This window comes from Azolla caroliniana, unplaced genomic scaffold (assembly GCF_043228905.1).
Source record: "Azolla caroliniana isolate FFs.n. ecotype wild unplaced genomic scaffold, voAzoCaro1.0.p SCAF_11, whole genome shotgun sequence".
Taxonomy (NCBI): Eukaryota; Viridiplantae; Streptophyta; class Polypodiopsida; order Salviniales; family Salviniaceae; genus Azolla; species Azolla caroliniana.
In genome coordinates this window covers 21,794,527-21,816,784 of record NW_028230446.1, presented here as the reverse complement: position 1 = coordinate 21,816,784, position 22,258 = coordinate 21,794,527, and the positions used below count along the sequence as shown (strand labels likewise).

The following is a 22,258-nucleotide window of genomic DNA, read 5'->3' as shown; positions in this document are numbered from 1 at the left end:
AGTCCTAATATTATGTATAATGTCATTGCAGCACGTGGATTAGAACAAAAATGGTGTTTTAATATTGTGTAATCTAGACGTGGAAGTTTCAAGGCCACATATAAATGGTATATGTACATAAGGGCATGTTTTATGCATCTTCTATAAATTTGTTGTGCAATATAAACGTACAAAGTTTCAATTCTATGGTGGTAATAATACAATTGAAATTTGAAAAGATACTGATACTTGTTCATAAAAGATTTTGATACTTGTATGATAGTCAACCCTCAAGTAAATACTTTTAGTTATTTGAAAATAACACATTACTCTCAAGGCACAATGTGTTTACATTGCCTCGTAATTTATATTCTTGTTCAATTTTTTGAACAACCTTTTAATTTTCACACTTGCATGTGATATCCTTTAGGATGAACTAATGGATAAATTCTGAAACATGCTTCACAATGAAAAGAAGCATTTGATTGTTGCTCTTTGCTAAGATGATAGATCCTACGTCACTTACATAAGTTATTAATAGAGCAATGTCATGAATCAATAAATTATAATAGGGGTGTTTTAAGTGCCAACTAATGCAAATCCATAGATTGAAGAAAACTTCAAGGCATGCTTAAGTACCCAACCTCATTCTATGGATTACCCCATTTTGATGGAGATCAAGGCAACACAACATTAAGGATATATGTGTGTAAGGGAAAGCAACAATATTGAGGAAACTATCCCTTCCATATTGTAGGGGTGAGGGACATATAGTGGTGACTTGTCCACATAGACTGATATGTTTGATTCTCCACATATGATTTGACAATTAGCTTATGGCCATTGTGTGTCCATTTGAGGAGTGATGTCCATCCTTGGACAGTTCTACCCACCACATAATTGTTTATAATGATCACAACAACTTGATATACTTTTAGAATGCTCATCAAGGGTCATCCACATATAGAGTCCAGAAGAAATCTTCAGTTGGTTACCCTGAAATATTGGTGGAACACATCAACTTTGTAATTTTGTTGATGATTATATTTGCACTTACAATGTGTATGGTCAGTCCATGATGCTTCCACATTGCTTGCTTCCATGGGATGATGTAAGCATTATCATTACCAAAGGTCCATGGAAGTTTATTTTTTGGACGTCATTATCGAAGTTGTGTTTCCTCGCATTCTTGGAATATCCAATATCAAAATCCACAGTACTCATAATTTGTTGAGGACAATAAACATTATGCAAGTAGTTTCGAAACTAAGCTCTTTGATTATCAACGGTCATGTATGGACAACATTTCATTATAGACATCGTGTAACATATTTACTAACATATTTTCCATACAAGAGGTTAGATGTTCAATGAGTTCTCTTTCTAATGCATAATACAGTTGCATATATCATGCACTATGAAATTTTATTGATCCTAGTGTGTATACAGTGGATTGAAGATGGTTTAGGTGATATGCATCTATCCTACAAATATGCAAACATTTTGTGGTATCATATGGGTGTCAATCATAGAAAGGGAAAGTGGAGAGCTCGCAATAAAGCATTTACAGTTGTTTACGTGTTGACATAATTACATTGAAGCGCGCATGATGTTCACTGGCTCTATAAACGGTTAAACAACTTGCCCAAGCGGTTATGATGTCCTTTAAAAGTAAATGGACAATATCATTGATGATTTGTTCCAGGCTATTTAATGTCTTCTACTTGTCCTCGTAATTGGAACTTGTAAACCTAATAAAGTAGAAAGAGATGTCAATGTAAGTTGCACTTTTTTATAATTCATCGCATCCTCTTTGTTACATAGAAAAACATTGGAACTGTGACAATAGTTGTATCTTCATACATAAAAGACAAATAACTTCTGCATATTATAATACTTACAAGGCAATCTTTACAAGAAAAATGAATGTGTCTAGTTGAGGATATTAAAGATGCTTTGAACAAAATTCTCCCAATGACATGGTCACTACCAATCATACTAGTTGAATTTAAAATGTGAAATATGCTTACATGTTGCTTGCATCAGCCTCCCAAATCCAGTGGGACTCTAGAGCGTGGCAAAATTTCGCTCCTTGACACAATGATATAACAACTTCTTCGAGTTGTAGAACATTAGTTATATCGCACATGCCTTCATTCGAGCTATAGCAATGGCCTATGGTTTTGAATCCCTCACCACATATCTATGGGGCATATTTAAAAGAAGTTCGAGATGTGTTGACAAGCAAGCCGAACCGCCTGGATAAAGGGGTAGGTCATTGCAGTGGAATTAGATCGAGGGTATAGAGACTCGTGTGAGGCAAAGCTTAAGCAAGCAGCTCGGTTTCCGCAAAAAACGAGTTTATCGATTATCGAAGAGTGATTGATCAAGGGGGGACGGGATCTCCATTTCACACTTTCCGATTGATCGAAGAGTGACTGATTGGTAGAGAGAGAGAGAGAGAGAGAGAGATTCTCATTTCTATGAATTGGCATTGGCATTGGCATTTCAAATGTGCCTCTCTTTCTCTCTCTCTCTCTCTCTCTCTCGCTGTCGTGTGTGCGTGTGTGCGCTCGCGCGTATGTGTGTGTGTAAAAGAGAGAGAAACGGATAAGGTTAGAGAATCTCCACGTTGGACGGAGAGGAAAAGGCGGCCTTCTCCCTTCCCCCTCTTTCTTCTTCTTCTCCTTCTTCTTCTTCTTTTTTCTTCTTCTTCTTCTTCTTAAAATCAATAGTCCTCCTTGACTTCCTGCATCAAAAAAAAGGAAAGAAAATAACAGAAGAAGAAGAAGAAGAAGAAGAAGATATGAGTGCTTCCGATCCTCCCCCTCCCCCTCCTCCCAATCGCCACCACCTGCATCCTCATCATCATACTGTTCACTCCACTTTTAATGCTACTCCATGGAGCTTCCATGAGAATAAGCTCTTTGAGCAAGCCCTTGCTAACACCTTACTCATCAATTCCCCTGATCTTTCTTCTTCTTCTTCTTCTTCTTCATTGCTCTTAGGATTGGCTAATGGAATTGACCAAATCGCATGTATGGTTCCAGGGAAATCAGTGTCCCAAGTCAAACGGCACTACGATCTCCTCCTCCATGATTTGGCCTCCATCGAATCAGGACTAATCTTGCCGCCCCCTTATGATCACTATGACGGAAATCGCAGATTCAGATATCATCCAGGCGGCCATGATGTGGGAAAATCTGGCCCTTTTAAGGATAGTACCATTGTGGATGAATCTGAAATGGACGATCTGTATAAAGATGACGATGACGACGACGACGACGATGGTGGTGGCGGTGGTGGTGATGATCCGGCCCCTCCTGCTCTTCTGCCGCCGCCACTCATGGCAAAGACGAATGAGATGGTGAAGTCGAATGGACCTGTGGGGCGGCCATATGGTCGTGTCCCGCAGGCAAATTTGATGGGATCGTCCATGTCCAAAGTATCATCAGATCAGGAGCGGAAGAAAGGGATCCCATGGACAGAGGAAGAGCATAGGTGAGTTCAATGAAAATCTCTCAGATTTTAAACTCTCTGTGTGTGTGTGTGTGTGTGTCACAAGAAAGAATGAAGCAAATTTGTGAGTTTGGGAGGGGATTAATGTCAGAGAGGGAGCCCGATCTAAGAAAATATGATGAGTAATGATGAATGATGATGATGATGATATGTTATTGTTAGGTTGTTCTTGCTGGGGTTGGATAAGTTTGGGAAGGGAGACTGGAGGAGCATCTCGAGGAATTTCGTGGTGTCGAGGACGCCGACGCAAGTGGCGAGCCACGCCCAGAAGTACTTCATACGCCTCACCGCCATCAACAAGGACAAGAGGAGATCCAGCATCCACGACATCACCTCCCCCGCCCCCGCCACTACAACCAATACCAATAGCAATACCTTGAATACCAATTATAGCAATACCAATACTACAGAGAGGGGCACAATTGAGTGCAAGAAGAGGGATGCTGCTTCTGCTGCCACAACTGAATCCTCTGTGGGGCCCATAGCTAGCACTACCATTGGCACGGCCAGGCCCGGACACCTGCCTACGACGCCCACTTATTCCTCCCGCTCTCCTCCTCCATCCTCTCCTCCTCCTCCTCCTCCTCCTCCGCCCACCCCCCACTCTTCTCGGCCTCGGCCTCGGCCTCCTCTTCCTCGCGTATCTCCGGATTCTTCTTCTTCTTCTTCTTCAGACCCTTCTCCTCCTCCATCATCATCATCATCAATATCATCATCATCATCATCATTATCATCATCATTATCATTATCATCACGGCGGCACCTCCATTTCTCGTCGCAGCCTCAGCCTCAGACTCAGCCTCAGCCTCCTCCTCCTCCTCATTATTATTATAATCATCCCCTCACCCTCCCTCCCCTTTATCCTCCACCTCCCACTCCATATAATAATGATAATAACAACCCCACCTCTGCTCCTCCCCTCCCACCTGCTTCTTCCTTGATCAACCACCCCAATTCCTCCTTCCTCCCCCATCACTCCACCCCTACCTCCCTACTCCATCACCACCTCCTCTAGTCTTTTCATTTCTAACAACCAACATTACCTGGCAGTTATATCTAGACTGGATGCGGACTCTACTATTTGGCGCCATTACTACCTCTGTTTATAGAATGCTTATACATTTTGATTGTCTTATGTATATATATATATGTGTGTGTGTGTGTGTGTGTTAGCCTAAACAGAAACAATATACATACCATCACATTAATACAACCTAGCATCATCAAAGTCTTAAATTTTGAGAGAATCCAAGTTCATCAGATCTTCTCCCAATACGTGTGGGATCTGGCCCGGCCCTTAGTTCTCATCCATTATATATATATATATATATATATTATATAGATCCCAATCGGTCTCCCAGGGTTCTTTCTACTAGGGGACCTTAAAAAGATATGTATATGTATATATATATGTACAACCATCCTTCGAATGTTTGGCATCTGATTAATTCAGAGGTTTCATGTAATGCCAAATATCAGAGGATCATGACTTTATGGATATATAATTCTATATACACAAAAGTTGTATGCGTACAAACTTTTTTGTTGTCTTCTAACAAACATTGTGAAACAAGGTCATGAAGAAAGAGGCTTGGGTCATTGATTGACCAATGAATGGCCCCATGAATGGACAAATCTATGTATATTGATCATTTTAGTGGCCCACCATCCTCCTCCTCCTCTTGTATATGTGTGTGTATACCTGATTCTTTTGACATAGGATCTTTTTCAACCATAGATAGAGTTCTTACTGATCAATCCATAGTCATGGTTTGTCATTATGCCATTTGGACACTTCCACCGGTCTTTTCAAATGTATCATATATTTGCATCCATGAGTTTGGTGGCATTGATATTCACATTGTTTCAAGGCATTGGTTTATTTATATAAACCACCGCAGACAAATGGTTTGACTTGTTTACGCATATAGAAGAAGCTTTGTATAGTACCTTACCTTTATAATTTTGCTAGCTTTTAGTCGAGCTCCTTGGTCATCCTCATGACTTAGGAGGAGCATGTATTCTATAAGCTCCCTCCCCTCCCCTCATAGGAGTTAGACTTCCTTGGCTTCTTCTCAATGGGGGAAACCTTCCTTACGTGGTGATGACAATTATATGCAACTTATATGGTAGAAGCCAAGCATAATGGATCGATGCCATTCACTTCCACCAAATTATGTCGAATGATCGCCACCCCACATTCTCTTATAAGTGTCACGGTGTCGCCCATATCCTCAATAGCAACCACAACTCCTACATTGCCATTGAGATCTTGTCCCTACCCTGTCTTTGGTGTCCTTTAACGGGCCATTGTTTAGCGTAAACTAGAACCACTACCATCAGTTCTAGTTGAAATGTAAATATATCTAATCGAATATAATATTCTAACTAGACGGATCACTTCTTTGTGTGAACTAGGGTGGGCACTATCCAATATCCTTTTTCTGCCAATGCAATAATTGCACTAGACTGTAAATTTTTGCAGAATTGAACTTCAACAAGATGCATTGGAATATCAAGATTCTATTACCAATGTGACCTTGAGTTCGATGCATTAATATCCACATCTACTAAGTAAACAATAACATGGCCAAGAAGGGCTTATATTGAATGAGAGATAATATATCGGGTTTTAGGAATCAACCAATTTTGACTTGGATAATCGACACAATTTTATGTGGAATCCCACACTCATTGGATACTTGAACTTGGTATCTCAACATTTCTCTAGATCAACCAATGAATATATGTCAAGCCAATGTGGATAAATTTCTAGTTTGGATTCCAAATGAACCAAAAGCTTGCGGTCATCAAATCGATAAAACTACACAAACATGAACAAGTATGTGATCAAATTGGGCGAACGTGTTCATTCGTTGAATGTTTTTCTTTTTTCCGCGTCCAATCTCTTCAGTGATTGGCTCATGGTTTACACCATCAAATAAAAAGAAGTAAGTTTGATTCTCACCCAAGGTTGAACTGTATATTCCCATAGGTAAATATGTATAAATCTCCCGAGCGAATCCGTCCCAGAAATCGTATGTATAGGTCCCTTATGAATATAAATAAACTAGTATGGATCTCTTTACAAGTAAAAATATATCGTGTATGGATCATACAACATGAAAGTCGAAGAATATGTCTCTTCTCTAAACATGAAAGTCGAAGACCGGGGGTACATCAACCCTGTTCTATGTATGTATGTATGTATGTATGTATGTATGTATGTATGTATGTATGTATGAGGAACTATGTACTACTAAATTACTACTACTAATACACACGCTAAAACAGACAGAGACTGAATAATAAGAAAGGGGCCAGCCATCGGGAGGTAACCACCACCACCATCATCACCATGCCCTTCTTCACTACTCCTCTAATTCAAAACCCACTTCATGGATCGCTTGTCTAGTTTCACTCCTTCTCCTGCTCCTGCTCCTGCTCCTGCCACAAGCAGCCCTAATCGGATATTTGCCACCACCCCCCCTTTCTATCATGTACTAAAACATAGCAATTGTCGTTCTTCTTCCCAAATATGCGCACATCAAACTTCTCCGGCATCGGCGCCTGCGAAAATTGATCTGTTCTCCAAGAAATGGATCCAGAAGTCCGAAGCCCCCGATGGTCGCCAGAATATGTTTGGAATCACGGAGATTCATGGCGCTCGGGTTCGCCCTGGAAGACCCTCCCCTCCACCCCTCTCGGATCACCTTCTGCTACAGGTAATTCTGGATTTTTCTTGTAATTGTTGCTGTTTTGCATTTGGACTGATAAAAAGGGTTTTCTGGAAGCTCGTTATATATACTGAAGTATCTTCTTTTATGCATGTCTATTTCATAAGGGTCTGCTGAAGCTAATTGTATCTATTTTTTGCATGCCCATTTGATTACTGTTTACCGATGCTAATACCATCTGTATTTTGTTTTGCATGTCCATTTTGATTAGGATTTTCCAAAGCTAGTTATGTATTTGAATTTTGTTTTGTATTTCATTTGATTCGACGTTCACTGGAGCTGTATATGTGTACTGATTTGCAGGTTTTTTCGTATCTGATTCTATTGTATTTCGTGTATGTCCTACCTATTAGGTATTTTTGAAGCTAGTATATATTTGTATTAGAGTTTGCATTCCCTGTTTATTAGAGATCTCTGTAAGAATTCATATGTATCCTCTGTTGTATGTCTATTTGATTAGGGTTTTGAAAGGCTAGTTACATATTTGAATGTGCATTTCATTGGTTTAACAAATTTAGGACTTTCCTTCCAATTTGATTTTATTCTTACAGTGAATGCTTTTGCATGTTCCATCCGATATGTTAGTTTTCCAGCAGTCATCTGGATTTTTGCAAGTTATTTTTAGCCGTTGTCTTTGATTAGTGATTTTTCATCGTTTTTATTGAGTTTGTGCATGTCTATTTGGTGAGGTTTTCCCCATGGTTTCGACTCTGATACGAGTCATTCAAGTTTTTATCATTTGCATATTTGCATATTCATTTTATTCGGGTTTGCTAGAGCTCTATCATCCTTATGTTGTTCTAGGTTAGTTTTATTGTAATTTTTGCGTGCTCTGTTTGATTAGAGTTTAGTCACAGTTTTAATTTTTTTCGAGATTAGTTATGTAATATTTGTGTGCTTCGATTTGAGGGGTTTTTGGGCACCATTTTGATTTTGTTCCAAATTGTTATAGTATATTTTTTGCATGCTCCCATTTTCCATTGTTTTTTGTTCTATGCTGAATGGGTTGAATTTTATTTTGCATGTCCATTCCCATTTGATTATGGTTTTTACATTTAGATTTTAGACCAGATTAGTTATATAGTATTTCTTGCATGCTCCGTTAGACGAAGGTTTTTCTCATTGGTTTTATTTTGCATTTCGTGCATTCCCCAATTACTCAGGGTTTTTGTTGGTTTCCATCCCATCTGATTTTTGGGGTATTTTTCCCCGGTCAGAACACTGTAATGTAGTTTTTGTTTGTCCATTTTATCAGGATTTCCATTGCAATTGTTCTCATTTTGACTAGGGAAATATGTTGCATTTGCATGTTCCATCCAATTTTAGGGTTTTTTTGCTGTCTTGTTTAGGGTTTACTTTTATCTCACACCCAATTAGGGTTTTTTTTGCCGTTTTATGTTGGCCTAGCTGATTGTGTATTTAATTATATTCATGCTTGATTTAATTATATTTTATGAATGTTTAATTATATTCATGTTTGACTTAATGTTCACTCTGCATAGACCTCGATCATTCATTCAGGGTTTTTGCAACTTTATCAAGGTTACTTATGGTGTATTTGCATGCCCTTGCATTAGGTTATCTCTGGCATTCGTTATGGTTCAAACTCTGGTGTTTCTGTTTTATGAATGATTAATTATATGTCTGCATGGTTCAATATTATCCCCTAACCCTAGATCCCGATCTAGATGTGTTATGGGAACTTAACATTCAAATTGGGGTTATTTGTTTCTGTTTTTATGTGCATATATATGTATGTATGTTTTTTGGGATGGTTAACTGTATTCTTGGTTGCTTTAGTCACCTGCATTCAACTGCTATCTATACTATCTTCAAAAGTGGGCCGTTGAATTTAGGTTTTCTTTACAAATGTTATTTCCATCCTACTCAATTAGGGTCTTCACCATTTTTATTTGCATCTATACAATTTAGTGTTTTACCAGTTTTTATTTGTGCTTTCTATGCATACCTTTAATAAACTTATGCATGACTTTGTGTTGTGAGTATTTCCCACAGGGTTTTAATTGGGAATCACCCAAGAAATACCCTTGGTATCATATTCTCCGTGATCAGGTAGAGGAAATTTCACTTGCTGGCATTACGGATGTCTGGCTACCTCCACCATCACAATCAGTGGACGCTAATGGTAATTTTCTCTCTTATTCAATAAAATACTGAAAATTTGAAACATGATTTTGTCATTAATGGAAATATAGATTACTTAACCATTACCCATTGCGATCAAGGATGGATTGGCAATCATCTTGCATTTCTACAATGGCTGTATGTATGTCATTGTGTACAAATGCATACGTGGGAGGTTTTCTTTAAACTCCATGAAGTCTTTGTAATTATTGCATAATTTTTATTGTTCTCCAGGCTCAAATACATCCATAGTTGAAATAAACTTCGAGTTACCTTATTGTTAAATGCATATGGCATGAAGTATAGCGCTGTTTTATTATGTAGGTCAGCAGCTTACAGCAGGTAAGGTTATGTTTTTGCTGTCCTCTTGTTTTAATGACAGGTTATTTACCAAGTCAGCTCTACGATTTAGATGACTCAAAGTATGGTACAAAAGAGCAATTAGAGGATCTGATTGATCTTCTGCATGTAAGTGGGATTTGCTGCATTGCGGACATTGTCATTAACCATCGGAGTGCATGGAGGCAAGATTCAAGAGGGCATTGGAATTTGTTTGAGGGAGGAACAGAAGATGAGAGGCTTGATTGGGGGCCTTGGGCAGTTGTAGATGATGATTCTTATGATGGTGGTGGGGAAGGGCATCATGATACAGGCGAAAGCTATGAGGCGGCTCCTGATCTTGACCATACCAATAAACGAGTCCAAGATGAACTTTCCGATTGGATGAACTGGATGAAGGCTGATGTTGGATTTGATGGCTGGAGATTTGATTTTGTTAAAGGATATGCAGCAGAATTTGCGAAATTGTAAGTACACTTCTATCAAACATAATGCTTATGGGATGTACATTTGGGGGAAAAAAATTTCTCGTCTGGGAGAAATCTACTTATTTTTGTGTACCACATAGCATCTAAACTCATAATATATGTGTGTGAGAAAATGAGAAATAAACATAATATATGAGATCAATTTGTCTATCTATTGAATTCCTAATGGCTATAGACATTAGGGTGTATGCTGATAAGAGAGAAAGAAATAGGAAGCCTGATACTAGTTTTCTCTACGGTAATCTCTTAACACCAAGAAATTGGAAAGGGTCTACATCGGATCGAATGAAGATCACTGAAGCCATATAAATCTTGTTCTGCATTGATTCCTTAAAATTGATTTGTAAACAAATAAAATTTTACAGATACTGTGAACGGACTGATCCGACCTTTTCAGTAGGGGAGCTTTGGACAAGTATGAAGTATGAGAATGGTACTGTTGCTTATGATCAAAGTAAGTTCTCTAATGTGGGAGAAATCTGCTTATACATAATGTCTATTAATATGGCACATCTCAACTCAGACACGTATGTTATAAAACAAGAAGTGAATAACAACAGCTTATAAATAAATCTACAGTAAATTTCTGGAATAATAAATTATAAGATAAGGCATAATGACATCGTGAAAAGTTTATTATGCAAATTGTATATTTGAAGCTTGTTGAAGGCAAATCTAATGCATGTGATTTTTACAAGAGCCCTTTTTACAGAGAATGCCACCAAAAGTTCTGTGGTTTTCTTTGAGATAACACTTAACACCAACTCTGTTAATTTAAATTCCTGTATGAAGCATCCAGATATCATTGAAACGAATTTCATACATTTATGTGTTTCAATGCTACAATGCACTCGTTTTTTATGCATAATGTTAGATGCGCATCGTCAAGTGCTTTGCGATTGGATTGATGGAACTGGTGGGATGATATGTGCGTTTGATTTCACAACAAAAGGAATCCTGCAAGCTGCAGTTGGTGGTCAGCTTTGGCGCCTAAAGGATTCACAAGGAAAACCGCCAGGATTGATAGGTTTCTTTTTCAACCGCTATTTTTCTTATACAATCTTTTGCCCGGCAAATTTTTTCCTTTTGTTCCAATGGAATGTACTTTTGTTCAAACAAAGTTTTTTTGGGTTGTATATACAGCTAAATGCTATCCTTCTTTTAGCAGTTGTTCATTTTTCTGGCTTGCTCAATGTTATATACTTTAAGCACGGCTTACAAAATCTCTTTTTTTGCTTGGTGCTACCTTTTAGGTAGCCCGCATAAAATTTGTTTTTGTTTTTACAATTAAAGACTGTTATGCAGGATGGTACCCTCAGAGAGCAGTGACATTCATAGACAATCATGATACTGGATCAACCCAAAGGCATTGGAATTTCCCTGATGATAAAGTCCTTCTAGGATATGTTTACATCCTAACTCACCCTGGCATTCCATGTGTTGTGAGTTAAAAGTTTATATACCTCATTTGTCTATTCATCTTTATGGTATTAGCTGTATGAATAATGTATATATCTGATTAATCGGAAAACTGGATGGGTTCGTTTAGTTCTATGATCATTTCTTCTCATGGGGCATTCAAAAGAAAATCAGTGACTTGATAAGGTTGAGAAAGAGAACTAGTATAAATGCGATGAGCAAGATCACCATCGAAGCAGCTGAGGCAGATTTATATGTTGCTAACATCGATAATAGGTTGATGGTTAAAATTGGATCAAGGTAATTTGATTAACTGTGTTTTACTAGAGATTCGAGTAACTTTGTTTTACAGGACTGTTCCATTGAGATCTTTACTAGTGTTTGATTAAAATCTTTTTGTAATGGTCTTTTCCAAAGTTTCTTTGCTAAAATGTTTTGTTGGCTTCTTAAGAAATAACAATAGAATGTTTCGAGATGCCATCTAGGTATGAGATGGGTTCCTTGCTTCCTGATCCCGGGAAGTGGAAGTTAGCAATGTCGGGTAACGAGTTTGCCATTTGGGAGTTAATAAAGATGCAATCTGGATTTGAGAAACGGAAGGAAGGGAGAACAGTGGAGATTTCTGTAGCTTCGCAAAGTAGATCAGAGCTTCTGCGGTCAGCATATCCTCTAAAATTAAGTGACAAGATGTCATGTAGCACGATGCGCCGGATTCTCAATGAGGTTCCGGAACTTGTTAATACTGAATCTAAAAGTATCATCGATCATTGCACAGCAGAGACATTAGATAAATGACACTATAATCTGGATCAAGGATTGAGTTACATCTAAATCTTTGTTTATTGCAATACAAAATAGAATCTACTTATAGAACATGTCATAGAATAGGATCAAAATATGTATTGTATCATGGAAACTCTAGACTTTTGTGCAAGTATCAATTGCATTTTGCAAGTATAGTTATAAAACAGTTACAAGTAGTGGGCCATGTTTGGTTATAGAATATTATTAGTTTTTGTGAACGAACAAATATATATCCCTTCACGTTCAATTATACTAAACATAAGCTTTCGTTAGCACAACTGTCCACAACTCCATACAAGCGCAGGATCACACTGTGTGAATCGACAACTTAAGCATAGATACCAAGTTTGATGTGCAGGGCACATTTCGAAGGGTGCATGCGATCTACACCATCATATCATTATCCACAAAAAGAGCATGCTCATATCTAACCCACAGCTCTGTCCAGCCTGTCTCACATCTAACCTGGCTGAATAAAATTTCGAACCTGGCTCTGACTAGCCTCTGTCACGTCCGAGTTCTAACTCAGGCCAATACAATTTCTAACCCGATTGATAAATTTTCTAACCCGGTTCACTGTATGTAATCGTAAAAAATATTATGGAATTAGATTAGTCATATTTGTTTGTGTCTGTTACAACGTTATAGGCTAAAGGGAGAAGAAAGAGAGAGGAGTAGCGTGGTGTTTTACCTGTTTAGTTTCTGTCAGTGGCAAAAAAATGATCGTCATGTAGCAGGTGGTATTTGTGTAGTTTTTCTTCCATGAAAAAGATTATATGTCTTATACTTTGGCACCCGAAGGCGCTACACCTGTGTATATACCACTTACTGATGGAGGAAAATCAAATTTCCTGATCATTGGGCCCCCTTTGAGGTATTATTTTCCGTCAAAAACAATGTTGATTGTATTAGTCAAAGTAAATGGGGCTCAGCCATAGGAGCTCTGCATTATCTAGCAGGCAGTGTTACCCATGGTTTTTGTTGCCAGATGTAAATCAAGTTTAATATTTTGATATGAATGATCAGTGCAATGAATCTGCTCTTTCTCGAGGAACAGAGAGAGACAGAGAGGAACAGAGGGTTTGATGTTTTGCACCTATGGGTTAGAACGGCCAGAACCGTCAGTGATTGAATGTGTATCTAACTTAGCCTCCTTGTGTGCTCATTTCAATTGATTGAAGTTATATTAGCCATTGGAGTTTATTTAAATATTCAAGCTCATTCTTTGCATAGGTGGAGCAAACATTGGTGAGGATAAAACGAAGCAACCACCCTTCTTGATACATATGCAAAGTTTGGGAGCGTAAAAGAGGCAAAAAAGTATTGGAGAAATTACCTGATAAAGACTTGGTTTCATGGGGTGCTTTGGTTGCTGGATATGCTCAACATGGCAACTTACAAAGTGGTAGAAAAATGCCTGCAAACCTTACAAGTGCAAGGCTTAAAACCCAATGACGTGATCTTCACAAGCCTTCTGGCAGCTTGCAGTCATGTTGGCTTTCGGTATTGCCTAGAAAAACCAAAACTAGCCTAAACATTGCAACAAGCCTTTTGTAAATTAATTCCAGAGATTCACATATATCAAAGATAACAAAATTTGTAAATTTCAGGTATCACATATATAATATAGCTTGAAGAAATTGATGCCATTTATTCTTGTTCCATTTGCATATGCAGAATTCAAAAGACCACATATATTCAAAATTTCATGGCCACTCGAAATTTCTATAGAGTTGTATATGTTAAATGTAATGTATGCTCAAATTGAGCTAATCACTACCATATACCATAACAATGAAGAGCATTATCCACTAAAATGTTGCCAGTGCATCAGTCATCAGCCACATCTTCAACTCCGCCACTTGCACAATCGATAAGTACAGTTCAGTTTCAAACTCAACCCCAGCAGAACGTTATGGATATCCAGATTCAGAGAGGGTTGTGTTTATGGATCAGGAGCACCATGAGGGTGTGGGAAAAGCCATTGAATCTGCTACCAACCATCTCCTCTGAGTGCTGTTAGGGATAAGGACCTCGCTTCTGTGTGCTGTACTGTTTTAATGTCTACAAACCTATAGCTGGGACTCACCAAGCTTTCATCATCTCACAAACATTTATGGTCTTCATCTCACCAAGTTGTATAAGTTTGGAAAAGTGACTATGGACACGATTAACCGCGTTCACAACAAGATGCTACTGAAACATGTTTCTGTGGCAGTCACAAACACATTATTTCTTTTCCATTTTGCAGGCAGAGGCCATGAGGTGCTAATGGGTGAAGTATTTGCAAAGACCTATTAATTCACAAAGTGTACCGAGGTAGATCGTTGTATTATGCTTTTGGCAAAGCTTTTCTCTTCTATGCCCCCCCAAGTTGTGAATGCATTCCCAAACCGGTTCAACACAAGGACTGCTATGAGAGATTTTCTGGTGAAAAGGCTAACAGAGCATGAAATTAGACCAGTAACAGCTGCACATGAATCTGAACCAAGCAAAAACAGTCTTGCCTTTGCCATGTATCTGAGTGCACAACTTCTATCCAGATTAAATAATGCAACAACCGATGAGCAGCAACTTTTAGGGTTTCAAACGGAGACTGGATCTTGGGCTTGTCAAAGTACAGTACAACACACATCACATCACATGTATGAGCTATAATTATCACTATTCCAAATCAATAGTACAAAAATGATTCATGCATGTAAAGGGATCATACAGGTTTGGGTTAGGATTGGGTTTAGCATTGCACAATCTTCCTCTTGATATGAAGGTTATGGTGAAAACCATAATACAAGAAAGGTTGAAACCCATCAAAAACTGCCAGGTCAATCTTTTTGTTTTTCTGGGCAGAAGTGTTAGAACTTCCGGCACTTCTGCTCTGGTCAAAACCTTTCTCAAGTATTGACATGTCCACAAGTGCAAAGCATTTTCAACAGTTTTGATTAGAGAAATAGTGCTAGACTTTGGCAAATTAATAAATGCCAGAGTTTCCAGCACTAATTTAACAACTTCATTGTTGGAAATTCTGACAGTATTGAGAAAAGATCATCAATGTGGGTCAATAATTAAAATTCGAACCTTGGAAATGGTTACTTCTTGAGTAGTCCTTGCACTTGGGCATTGTATAAAATCATGCCTAACATCATTGAGGACTATTGTACATCAGCACGAACACAAACCATTCAAGATATGGTGACCAATTTGAAACCAACCAAAATGGCCCTTCAACCAAACACCTTCGTTAATTATGAACAATTGGGAATGCAAATCTACAAGGTCAACTCTCTTCCACCACTAATATGGATCTTGTAATGGGTTGCGTCATCAAAACCTACCAGCCAAGTTTTTTTCTCAATCAAATAGTGATAATTATAATTAGTTTGCACATGACTTGGGTGGTTCACATTATTAGATTTCATTGATTATGCAGAACTTACAATGACGTCACTCTTCCACCACTAAGATGCATCTTGTAATGAGTTGCATCGTTGAAACCTAGCCAGCCAATTGAACGTGTTACATCAAATTGAGATAATTATGATTACTTTGCACATCAAGAGGTTGGTGGTTGCACATTATTAGCTTTCGTTGCCCTGTTTTGTGTTCCATCACCAATCCACATCTCCCAATGCAATGATGAAACTAGGGACTTAAAGTGTCCTTTTCATCCCAATTTGTTTCCCCTTTAATCGTAATTATTAAAACTTTATACGCTAATTTCCCTACATAAACTCAGATTGTACATGAAAACAATTGTGAATTCCATGAAAATTAACATTTAAACTGGTTGCAAAAAATACAATTTTCATATGCTATGATGATGTTATTTATGTCAAATCAATTAGCAAATTAATAACTTCATCGCTTCTTCTCCCAGGTATTGTGGATCACATCTCACTTGTAAACGGAGTTCATACTTGCAAGTCAAGCTTCACAAGGGTTTGTAAACTAGCTTTTATTGATCTTCTCAATCATGAGATAGCCGGCCTATTGAAAAGGTTTCAAAACTAAGGTATTATTAAGATGGACATAAGTGATTTCCGTTCAGAAAATGTGCCACATGAAAGTGAAAGGAAGAAAAAAGAAAAAAAAGCATTCCTTGTTTGTTTCGATTACTTCCTTTTGGGCATGCACAATAAACTAGGAGTCACTGACATAGCCATCAAATTAAAACACATAAAGATACAAATGATCCTTACATGACATGGTTACTAAAAACTAATATAATCATTACAATAATTCCAATACTCACATAAAAATGGCAGAACTACTTAATGACCCTAAACCTCATACGCATGGATCAACTGTGTATTTGGATATATATTTTGCCTCCTTAACAAATGTAATTTTAGCCATGTTTCCTGTCAAGATTATGCATACTTGAATCATATGGGTTGTACATTCTATGTAATAGCAAAAAACATGTATGTTATTATTTCACCATTTCTTTATGAGTTTAACTGGGTCATATTAAGCTTGCTAGTAAGGCAATGCACATGGGAAATAAAATGAGATAATTGTAAATGTGACTACCTGAATTCATAAATAGGAAAGGGCCTCTGAGAAAATCTAGTCACTAGATGTTTACTACGTGGGTGGCCAAGATGGTACATGTGCGTCTTGGATAAGGATCATTTCGGCTCTCCCCCCATATGGAGTGGGGAGAACATCTTCATCCACATCTTGAAGAAGAGGCATAGTGTTGGAACTCGGTAAGAATTTGACCTACACAACATAAAGAACAACATGAATGAATATCAATATCATGCTATTTGCTGTTTTTAGCATTTGTTTCTAAGTTTTTTTTTTATCTCTGGCATGTCTTAATAAAAAATAGCATGTTCATTGAAAATGTGAAATTCAGGGTTAAAATGAAGCACAGGTTGCTTTGTATTTATGTATATGTATTTTGCATCACGCCTGATTAATGTACTATTTATGCAATTTGTATTACATGCTTCTACTCTACATTTCCTTGACTTTAATGAAAGTTTTTGTATCTCTTAGCATGTCTTTGTAAGGAGAAGGTATATTCAATGTCCACCATGAAGTAAAAATGATGGGTTTGATTTCCATTTATGTATATGTAGGTGTCATGTCAATTAATGTGTTGGTGCACGCATAATTATAACTTATTTAGTGTTTAACATTCATTTTGCCTTATATAATTTGTATATTCACTTCTACTTTACCTGTCCTCTGCGTTTGATGAATCGGAATGTGTGTGCTCACTATTCATAAATAATTAAACTTTATCACATATGGTGTTTACTAATGTGTGCCTCCTAATCAAATTTCATCGTTTTCAATTTATGTGCACACACAAATGAGGATATACCTTTTCTAGAGTCACTTTATCCACAAGGTGACTAGCATATTTCCAAAATGCGATCCACAAAGTAGACACGTTCACAAAATAGAGTTTTTCAAGCCTTTCTGGATAATGATTCTGTTCATTTAAACAATAAGTTGGAAGGCCATGAGTTTGCCTTGAAGACTATATAATAACGAATATCTATATATACAAGTATGAAATACAAGACATGAGCACAATAAGGGAGACACCATACAAGAGGAAGGGTTTAAAGTCCTCTTTCACATTCTTTACATACAATAAGCATAATTTAAAATAGTGAATGCAGACAAATTAGATAGGAAATGGGTGCATTTTCTACATATTAACAATTTTGAAATGTTCTTGTCCGCATAAGAGGCAAGCCACAGAATTGGGATAGGCAAAAAGGTGCATTTTATTTTTGGTTAAGGAATGGTTGTTACCTGTAAGACTTGGAGACCTAAAAGCATACCCTTCAAATCCATGTTCTTGTATCCCACACCTTTGATATCCACAATTACTAAGCATTTCTCTATTCCCATTGGAGCACTACAAAGAACTCGTTGAGGTTCACCATCAATACAAACATAACATGGGTGTCAAAAACAAAACATATATAAATCTAATTCCTTTCACACATGTATAATTTCATACTCAATCAAGAACCAAAGAACCCCTGTTTAGCATTTATGTAAGTGTTTGATAGCATTGATTCTACTTGGTGAATCTTCTTTTGTGGCAATATATGAAAATTGACCTTGTACAGATATTTTGGAGCTTTTCATTGATGACTTTATGGTTGGACAATATTAGCTCTTTCAGAACAATATGTGGGATTGGCATATAAATTAGCATAAACGTACCTTGTTATAGCTTTATCAAGGGTGTACACCACAAAGCCTGAAAAACATTAAGAATAATTAAAAATGGTTGTTTGCCTATAAGTAGACGTTACATTCAATGAGAGAGATAGACACACACACACACACACACACAGAAAAAGGGGTAATTTTATTTACGTTTGAAATGGAGGGGGTGTCTCTTGTTGGGGAAATGTCTATGAGCAAGAATGAGAATGATTGGGTGGCCTCCTTTAGAGACACCTTGCAAATAGGCCTTCTCTACATTTAGCTCACTTTCGATCTCCGTCTCGAGCACATAACCGCGCGATGGCACCACATCCGCCCGCCACGCCACATCATCTGCCACCATCTTAGCAGCCTCCTTCACATCCATGGCTCTTGCTCGCAAGAACCTCCTTAGTGATGCATCATCCATACCCTAGAATCAAAATTCAATGAATATACATACTTCATTCTGGCACTACCTAGTGTCTATCCCATTATCATTACATGCTGATGCCACTGAGAAACAATAACTTGATCATATTCCCTCCAACCTTTTGTGACAAATTTCATGAGACCAAATTAGAACTAAATTATCATAATTTGGCCCTCTTTACTTCATTCTTCCCAACTTTGCACCTTCTAATTCAAACACTAATTGCATAACCCAATGAGAATGTGGTGGCTACCTCACTAGACTATTATTTACCGTGGTGCACACATTGCAACGTGCAAGGATCATTCGAACCTCCTTCACCTTGTCTACCGCCTCCTTGTCATGTTCATCAATGAGTTCTCTAACACAATGCCCACCTTGGTCATTGTGAATATTGACCACGTCATTGCTTCTCCACTCCTCCATTTTTCCACCTGAACTTGGGAGGGGGCAAGAGGAGGATAGGGGGGAAGTGGAGACCTAGACCTAGAGGAGGGACAATAACTACAACAACAGTCTACAACACCATTGCAAAGCTTTCAATTGACAATGCCACTTTTTCAACCCCTTTCAAATATGTATTGATTTAAAGAAAAGAACATCCACACCTACATCATTGTAATTTGTCATCTCTCACATTTTGTAAGCAAACCACACATTTAAAGCCCCTTCACATTTTCTTGATTCAATAAAACTATTACCACTTTCTTGCAAATTCAATATTGTCCCTAAACTTGAAAGCTGTCCAGTTAACATATTTGCTAAACTTTAGAGTCTGGACCTACCAACATTGAAAAACTTTTACTACGTCTTTTCTGAGGGATGATGTTGTATGTGCTATCTTGTCATCATGTGGTTATATTTCACATTTCTTAACATCGAGAAATGAGTGTGTGCAGTACAATTCTAACCGCATGTTTAAGATCCATATTTATATGTCTACCCTTGGCCCTTGGGCCCCCAATAACGAGTCCACCATGAATGTCTAGGTGCAATAATATAGCCAATGGGATTGAGACACAAATGCAACACCTAGCCCAATAAATCAATGGTCTAACTAAACAATACTAACATTGAATTCCGACACGAGGCATCAGCCATCTCTCTGGGTTTTTCCTCCACCAACACAAGGCATGTGGCCATGTACAAGTAGTTGATACGGGAAAGGAGGTTCATGAGGAGATCACCGACAAGCGATTGTTAGAAAAACATGTATGTTGTACTCTACTTAATAATGCTTTGACAGATACGTATGCAAAATGTGGTGCACTAATGAATGTTTGTGCCAACCTAAGAGCAGTTTAAAAAGGTAAAAAATCCATGATAAAGCTTTTAAGAATATTGTTGGGTATGTGAGGAAGAGTGAGAAACACACAAGAGGCACACACAAGAAGCTCAAACAAAGAAGCACTCACACAAGGAACACAATAGCTGGAATAGCTCTCTCTATTGATGAATGATACAAAAACTAATAGGAGCTGAAATATATATCCCTAAGTACTAAGTACCACCACATATGAGTGACTCATGTATGTGGTAACATGGGGAAAAAACCTCTAGCCAGCACTAGAGTAAAAAGTGCCCATGTATAGGGAAAAATGGTTCACATCAAAGCTACTCAAGGAACACGTCGTCGCGTTACTACGCGCGTGCGTGGAGAAACGAGGCGGGACCACCGGGGTCTTGAAGGGGAAAGAGAAAGAGAGAGACGCCCTGTCACGTATGAGCAAAGAAACACAGGGGCACGACTCGTCAACACAGAAGACGCGAATGGACACAGAGACAGAGAGACACAAGTGTTTGTATATTAACGAATAACCAATACACAACAGAGCACGCGAGCGGTTACAACCGAACAGGCCGGCGAACAGATGCCGATGCCTGTTCGTCTGCGCACGAAAGGAGAAAAGGGTGGAGGTGCTGCCGGAAGCACACGGGCGTTCCTCGAAGCAGCGCGAGCCTCCCGAAAACCTGCAGAGAAGAGCGATGGAGAACGAACAGAGGAGAAGCGTTCGGTTACGGTCCGACAACACTTCGTCCTCCTTAATGCGTGATCCCTTCTCCCTGCGTCTCCCTCTCCTTTATAGCGTCAAGAAGGGAGCCGTCTCCCTCATTTACTTCCTACCTACCGAATCTAACTACCCAGGATATACCTATGTACCTAATTCCCTATTATATACATGAAGGGTGCGCACGCGTGAAGAGCCGGTTCACGCGCGCTATGCACCGATTACGCTAAGGGACGGTTTTCTTCACGACATCCGCCCCCACCTAACCGCGCATCCACCGGTATGCGCCAAATTTGGGTTCTGGTTGGAGAAAACCGGTCCGGGTTCCGGTTCTTCGTCCATCGGTTCGTCCTCCGTTTCGGACTGTTCGTCGTCGCTGTCCAGGCCTCTTAGATCCGATTCAACGTCGTGGCGCTTCTTGAACGCTTTGATCCGCTTCCCTGCTACCGGTATCGCCATCCTCGTACCGTCGAGTTCCGCGAGGTGATACGTCCCGTTGTCATTGGCGCTTGTTACCACGTAAGGCCCGAACCACCGCTTTGCAAACTTCCGTGTTGCTTGGTGCTGTTTGTCGAGGCTGCTGTCGTAGACTAGCACCCAGTCGCCTTCCTCAATTTTCTTCGGTCGGAGCCGGTGCGTTCGGTCGAACCGGGCTTTTTTCTTCATCCTCGCCGTCCGAAGTCTCTCCGCCGCTCGTTCCACGTCCTCTGGCCTACACTCGAGCTGCCGTATACGCGCCGCTAGCAGTTCTTCCCGACTCATCTCTCCTCTCCAGTCTACTGTCGCCCAAGAGGAGATCGTTCGTTCCATCGGCATGATCGGCTTCTGTCCGAACATGAGTTCTGACGGCATGAACCCGGTTACCGAACTGTGCGTTGTCCGGTCCGCCCACAAGGCATAGGGTAGCAGTCGTGGCCAGTTCCCGACCTGTCCTCCGCACGCCCGGACTAGCGCTTTGACGATCGGTCCGTGCCCGCGCTCCACCTTCTCGTTCGCCTCCGGATTGTATGCTGTGGTGAGCGAGAGCTTGACCCCTAACTGGTTGAAACAACTCCTCGGCCTCTTCGGCGTCCAACTCCCCGCGGTCAGCCACGATCTTTCCGACGCACCCGTACCGGCATATCACGTCCTCGATCAGGAACCGACACACGGCCGCAGTCATTTTGTTCTGTAGGGCTCGGCCTTCCACCTGGTTCGTCAGGT

At 39.2% G+C, this 22,258-nt stretch overlaps 3 protein-coding genes across 6 annotated transcripts; 2 read left to right on the top strand and 1 right to left on the bottom strand.

Annotated features, from left to right (window-relative positions):
• The first annotated feature begins 2,698 nt into the window (after positions 1 to 2,698).
• LOC147858535 (uncharacterized) lies at positions 2,699 to 5,019 on the top strand. Its single transcript, XM_087327714.1, has 2 exons — positions 2,699 to 3,480; positions 3,661 to 5,019. The coding sequence occupies exons 1-2, from the start codon at positions 2,786 to 2,788 to the stop codon at positions 4,511 to 4,513; spliced, it is 1,548 nt and encodes a 515-aa protein (XP_087183840.1). The 5' UTR covers positions 2,699 to 2,785; the 3' UTR covers positions 4,514 to 5,019.
• A 1,812-nt stretch (positions 5,020 to 6,831) lies between these two features.
• AMY1 (alpha-amylase-like protein) lies at positions 6,832 to 13,465 on the top strand. Of its 2 annotated transcripts, none has more exons than XM_087327949.1 (8): positions 6,832 to 7,223; positions 9,252 to 9,381; positions 9,763 to 10,186; positions 10,573 to 10,661; positions 11,082 to 11,234; positions 11,513 to 11,613; positions 11,757 to 11,926; positions 12,112 to 13,465. In XM_087327949.1, the coding sequence occupies exons 1-8, from the start codon at positions 6,897 to 6,899 to the stop codon at positions 12,419 to 12,421; spliced, it is 1,704 nt and encodes a 567-aa protein (XP_087184075.1). In that variant the 5' UTR covers positions 6,832 to 6,896; the 3' UTR covers positions 12,422 to 13,465. The 2 variants fall into 2 exon arrangements, with proteins under 2 accessions (XP_087184075.1, XP_087184074.1); XM_087327948.1 differs by having other exon boundaries at positions 11,513 to 11,649.
• Positions 13,466 to 16,563: 3,098 nt separating this feature from the next.
• Positions 16,564 to 19,508, bottom strand: LOC147858533 (uncharacterized). Of its 3 annotated transcripts, XR_015530538.1 has the most exons (7): positions 19,320 to 19,508; positions 18,785 to 19,046; positions 18,629 to 18,665; positions 18,209 to 18,314; positions 17,769 to 17,879; positions 16,964 to 17,155; positions 16,564 to 16,791 (listed from the first exon to the last, which is right to left on the bottom strand). XR_015530538.1 is itself a non-coding variant. In XM_087327950.1 (6 exons), the coding sequence occupies exons 1-6, from the start codon at positions 19,470 to 19,472 to the stop codon at positions 17,018 to 17,020; spliced, it is 807 nt and encodes a 268-aa protein (XP_087184076.1). In that variant the 5' UTR covers positions 19,473 to 19,508; the 3' UTR covers positions 16,638 to 17,017. The 3 variants fall into 3 exon arrangements, 2 of the variants coding, with proteins under 2 accessions (XP_087184076.1, XP_087184077.1); XM_087327950.1 differs by having other exon boundaries at positions 16,638 to 17,155; XM_087327951.1 differs by lacking the exon at positions 17,769 to 17,879 and having other exon boundaries at positions 16,638 to 17,155.
• Between the last annotated feature and the right edge of the window lie 2,750 nt (positions 19,509 to 22,258).

Excerpts from the sequence above, each read along its gene's own strand:
- LOC147858535 (XM_087327714.1), top strand. The coding sequence starts at position 2,786 with ATGAGTGCTTCCGATCCTCCCCCTCCCCCTCCTCCCAATCGCCACCAC. Across the intron at positions 3,481-3,660 it reads TGGACAGAGGAAGAGCATAG|GTTGTTCTTGCTGGGGTTGG; the intron begins GTGAGTTCAATG and ends TGTTATTGTTAG.
- AMY1 (XM_087327948.1), top strand. The coding sequence starts at position 6,897 with ATGGATCGCTTGTCTAGTTTCACTCCTTCTCCTGCTCCTGCTCCTGCT. Across the intron at positions 9,382-9,762 it reads ACAATCAGTGGACGCTAATG|GTTATTTACCAAGTCAGCTC; the intron begins GTAATTTTCTCT and ends TTTTAATGACAG. Across the intron at positions 10,187-10,572 it reads GCAGCAGAATTTGCGAAATT|ATACTGTGAACGGACTGATC; the intron begins GTAAGTACACTT and ends AAAATTTTACAG.
- LOC147858533 (XM_087327950.1), bottom strand. The coding sequence starts at position 19,472 with ATGGAGGAGTGGAGAAGCAATGACGTGGTCAATATTCACAATGACCAA. Across the intron at positions 19,047-19,319 it reads GTTGCAATGTGTGCACCACG|GGTATGGATGATGCATCACT; the intron begins GTAAATAATAGT and ends TTTTGATTCTAG. Across the intron at positions 17,156-17,768 it reads ATAAAGTGACTCTAGAAAAG|GTCAAATTCTTACCGAGTTC; the intron begins GTATATCCTCAT and ends TATGTTGTGTAG.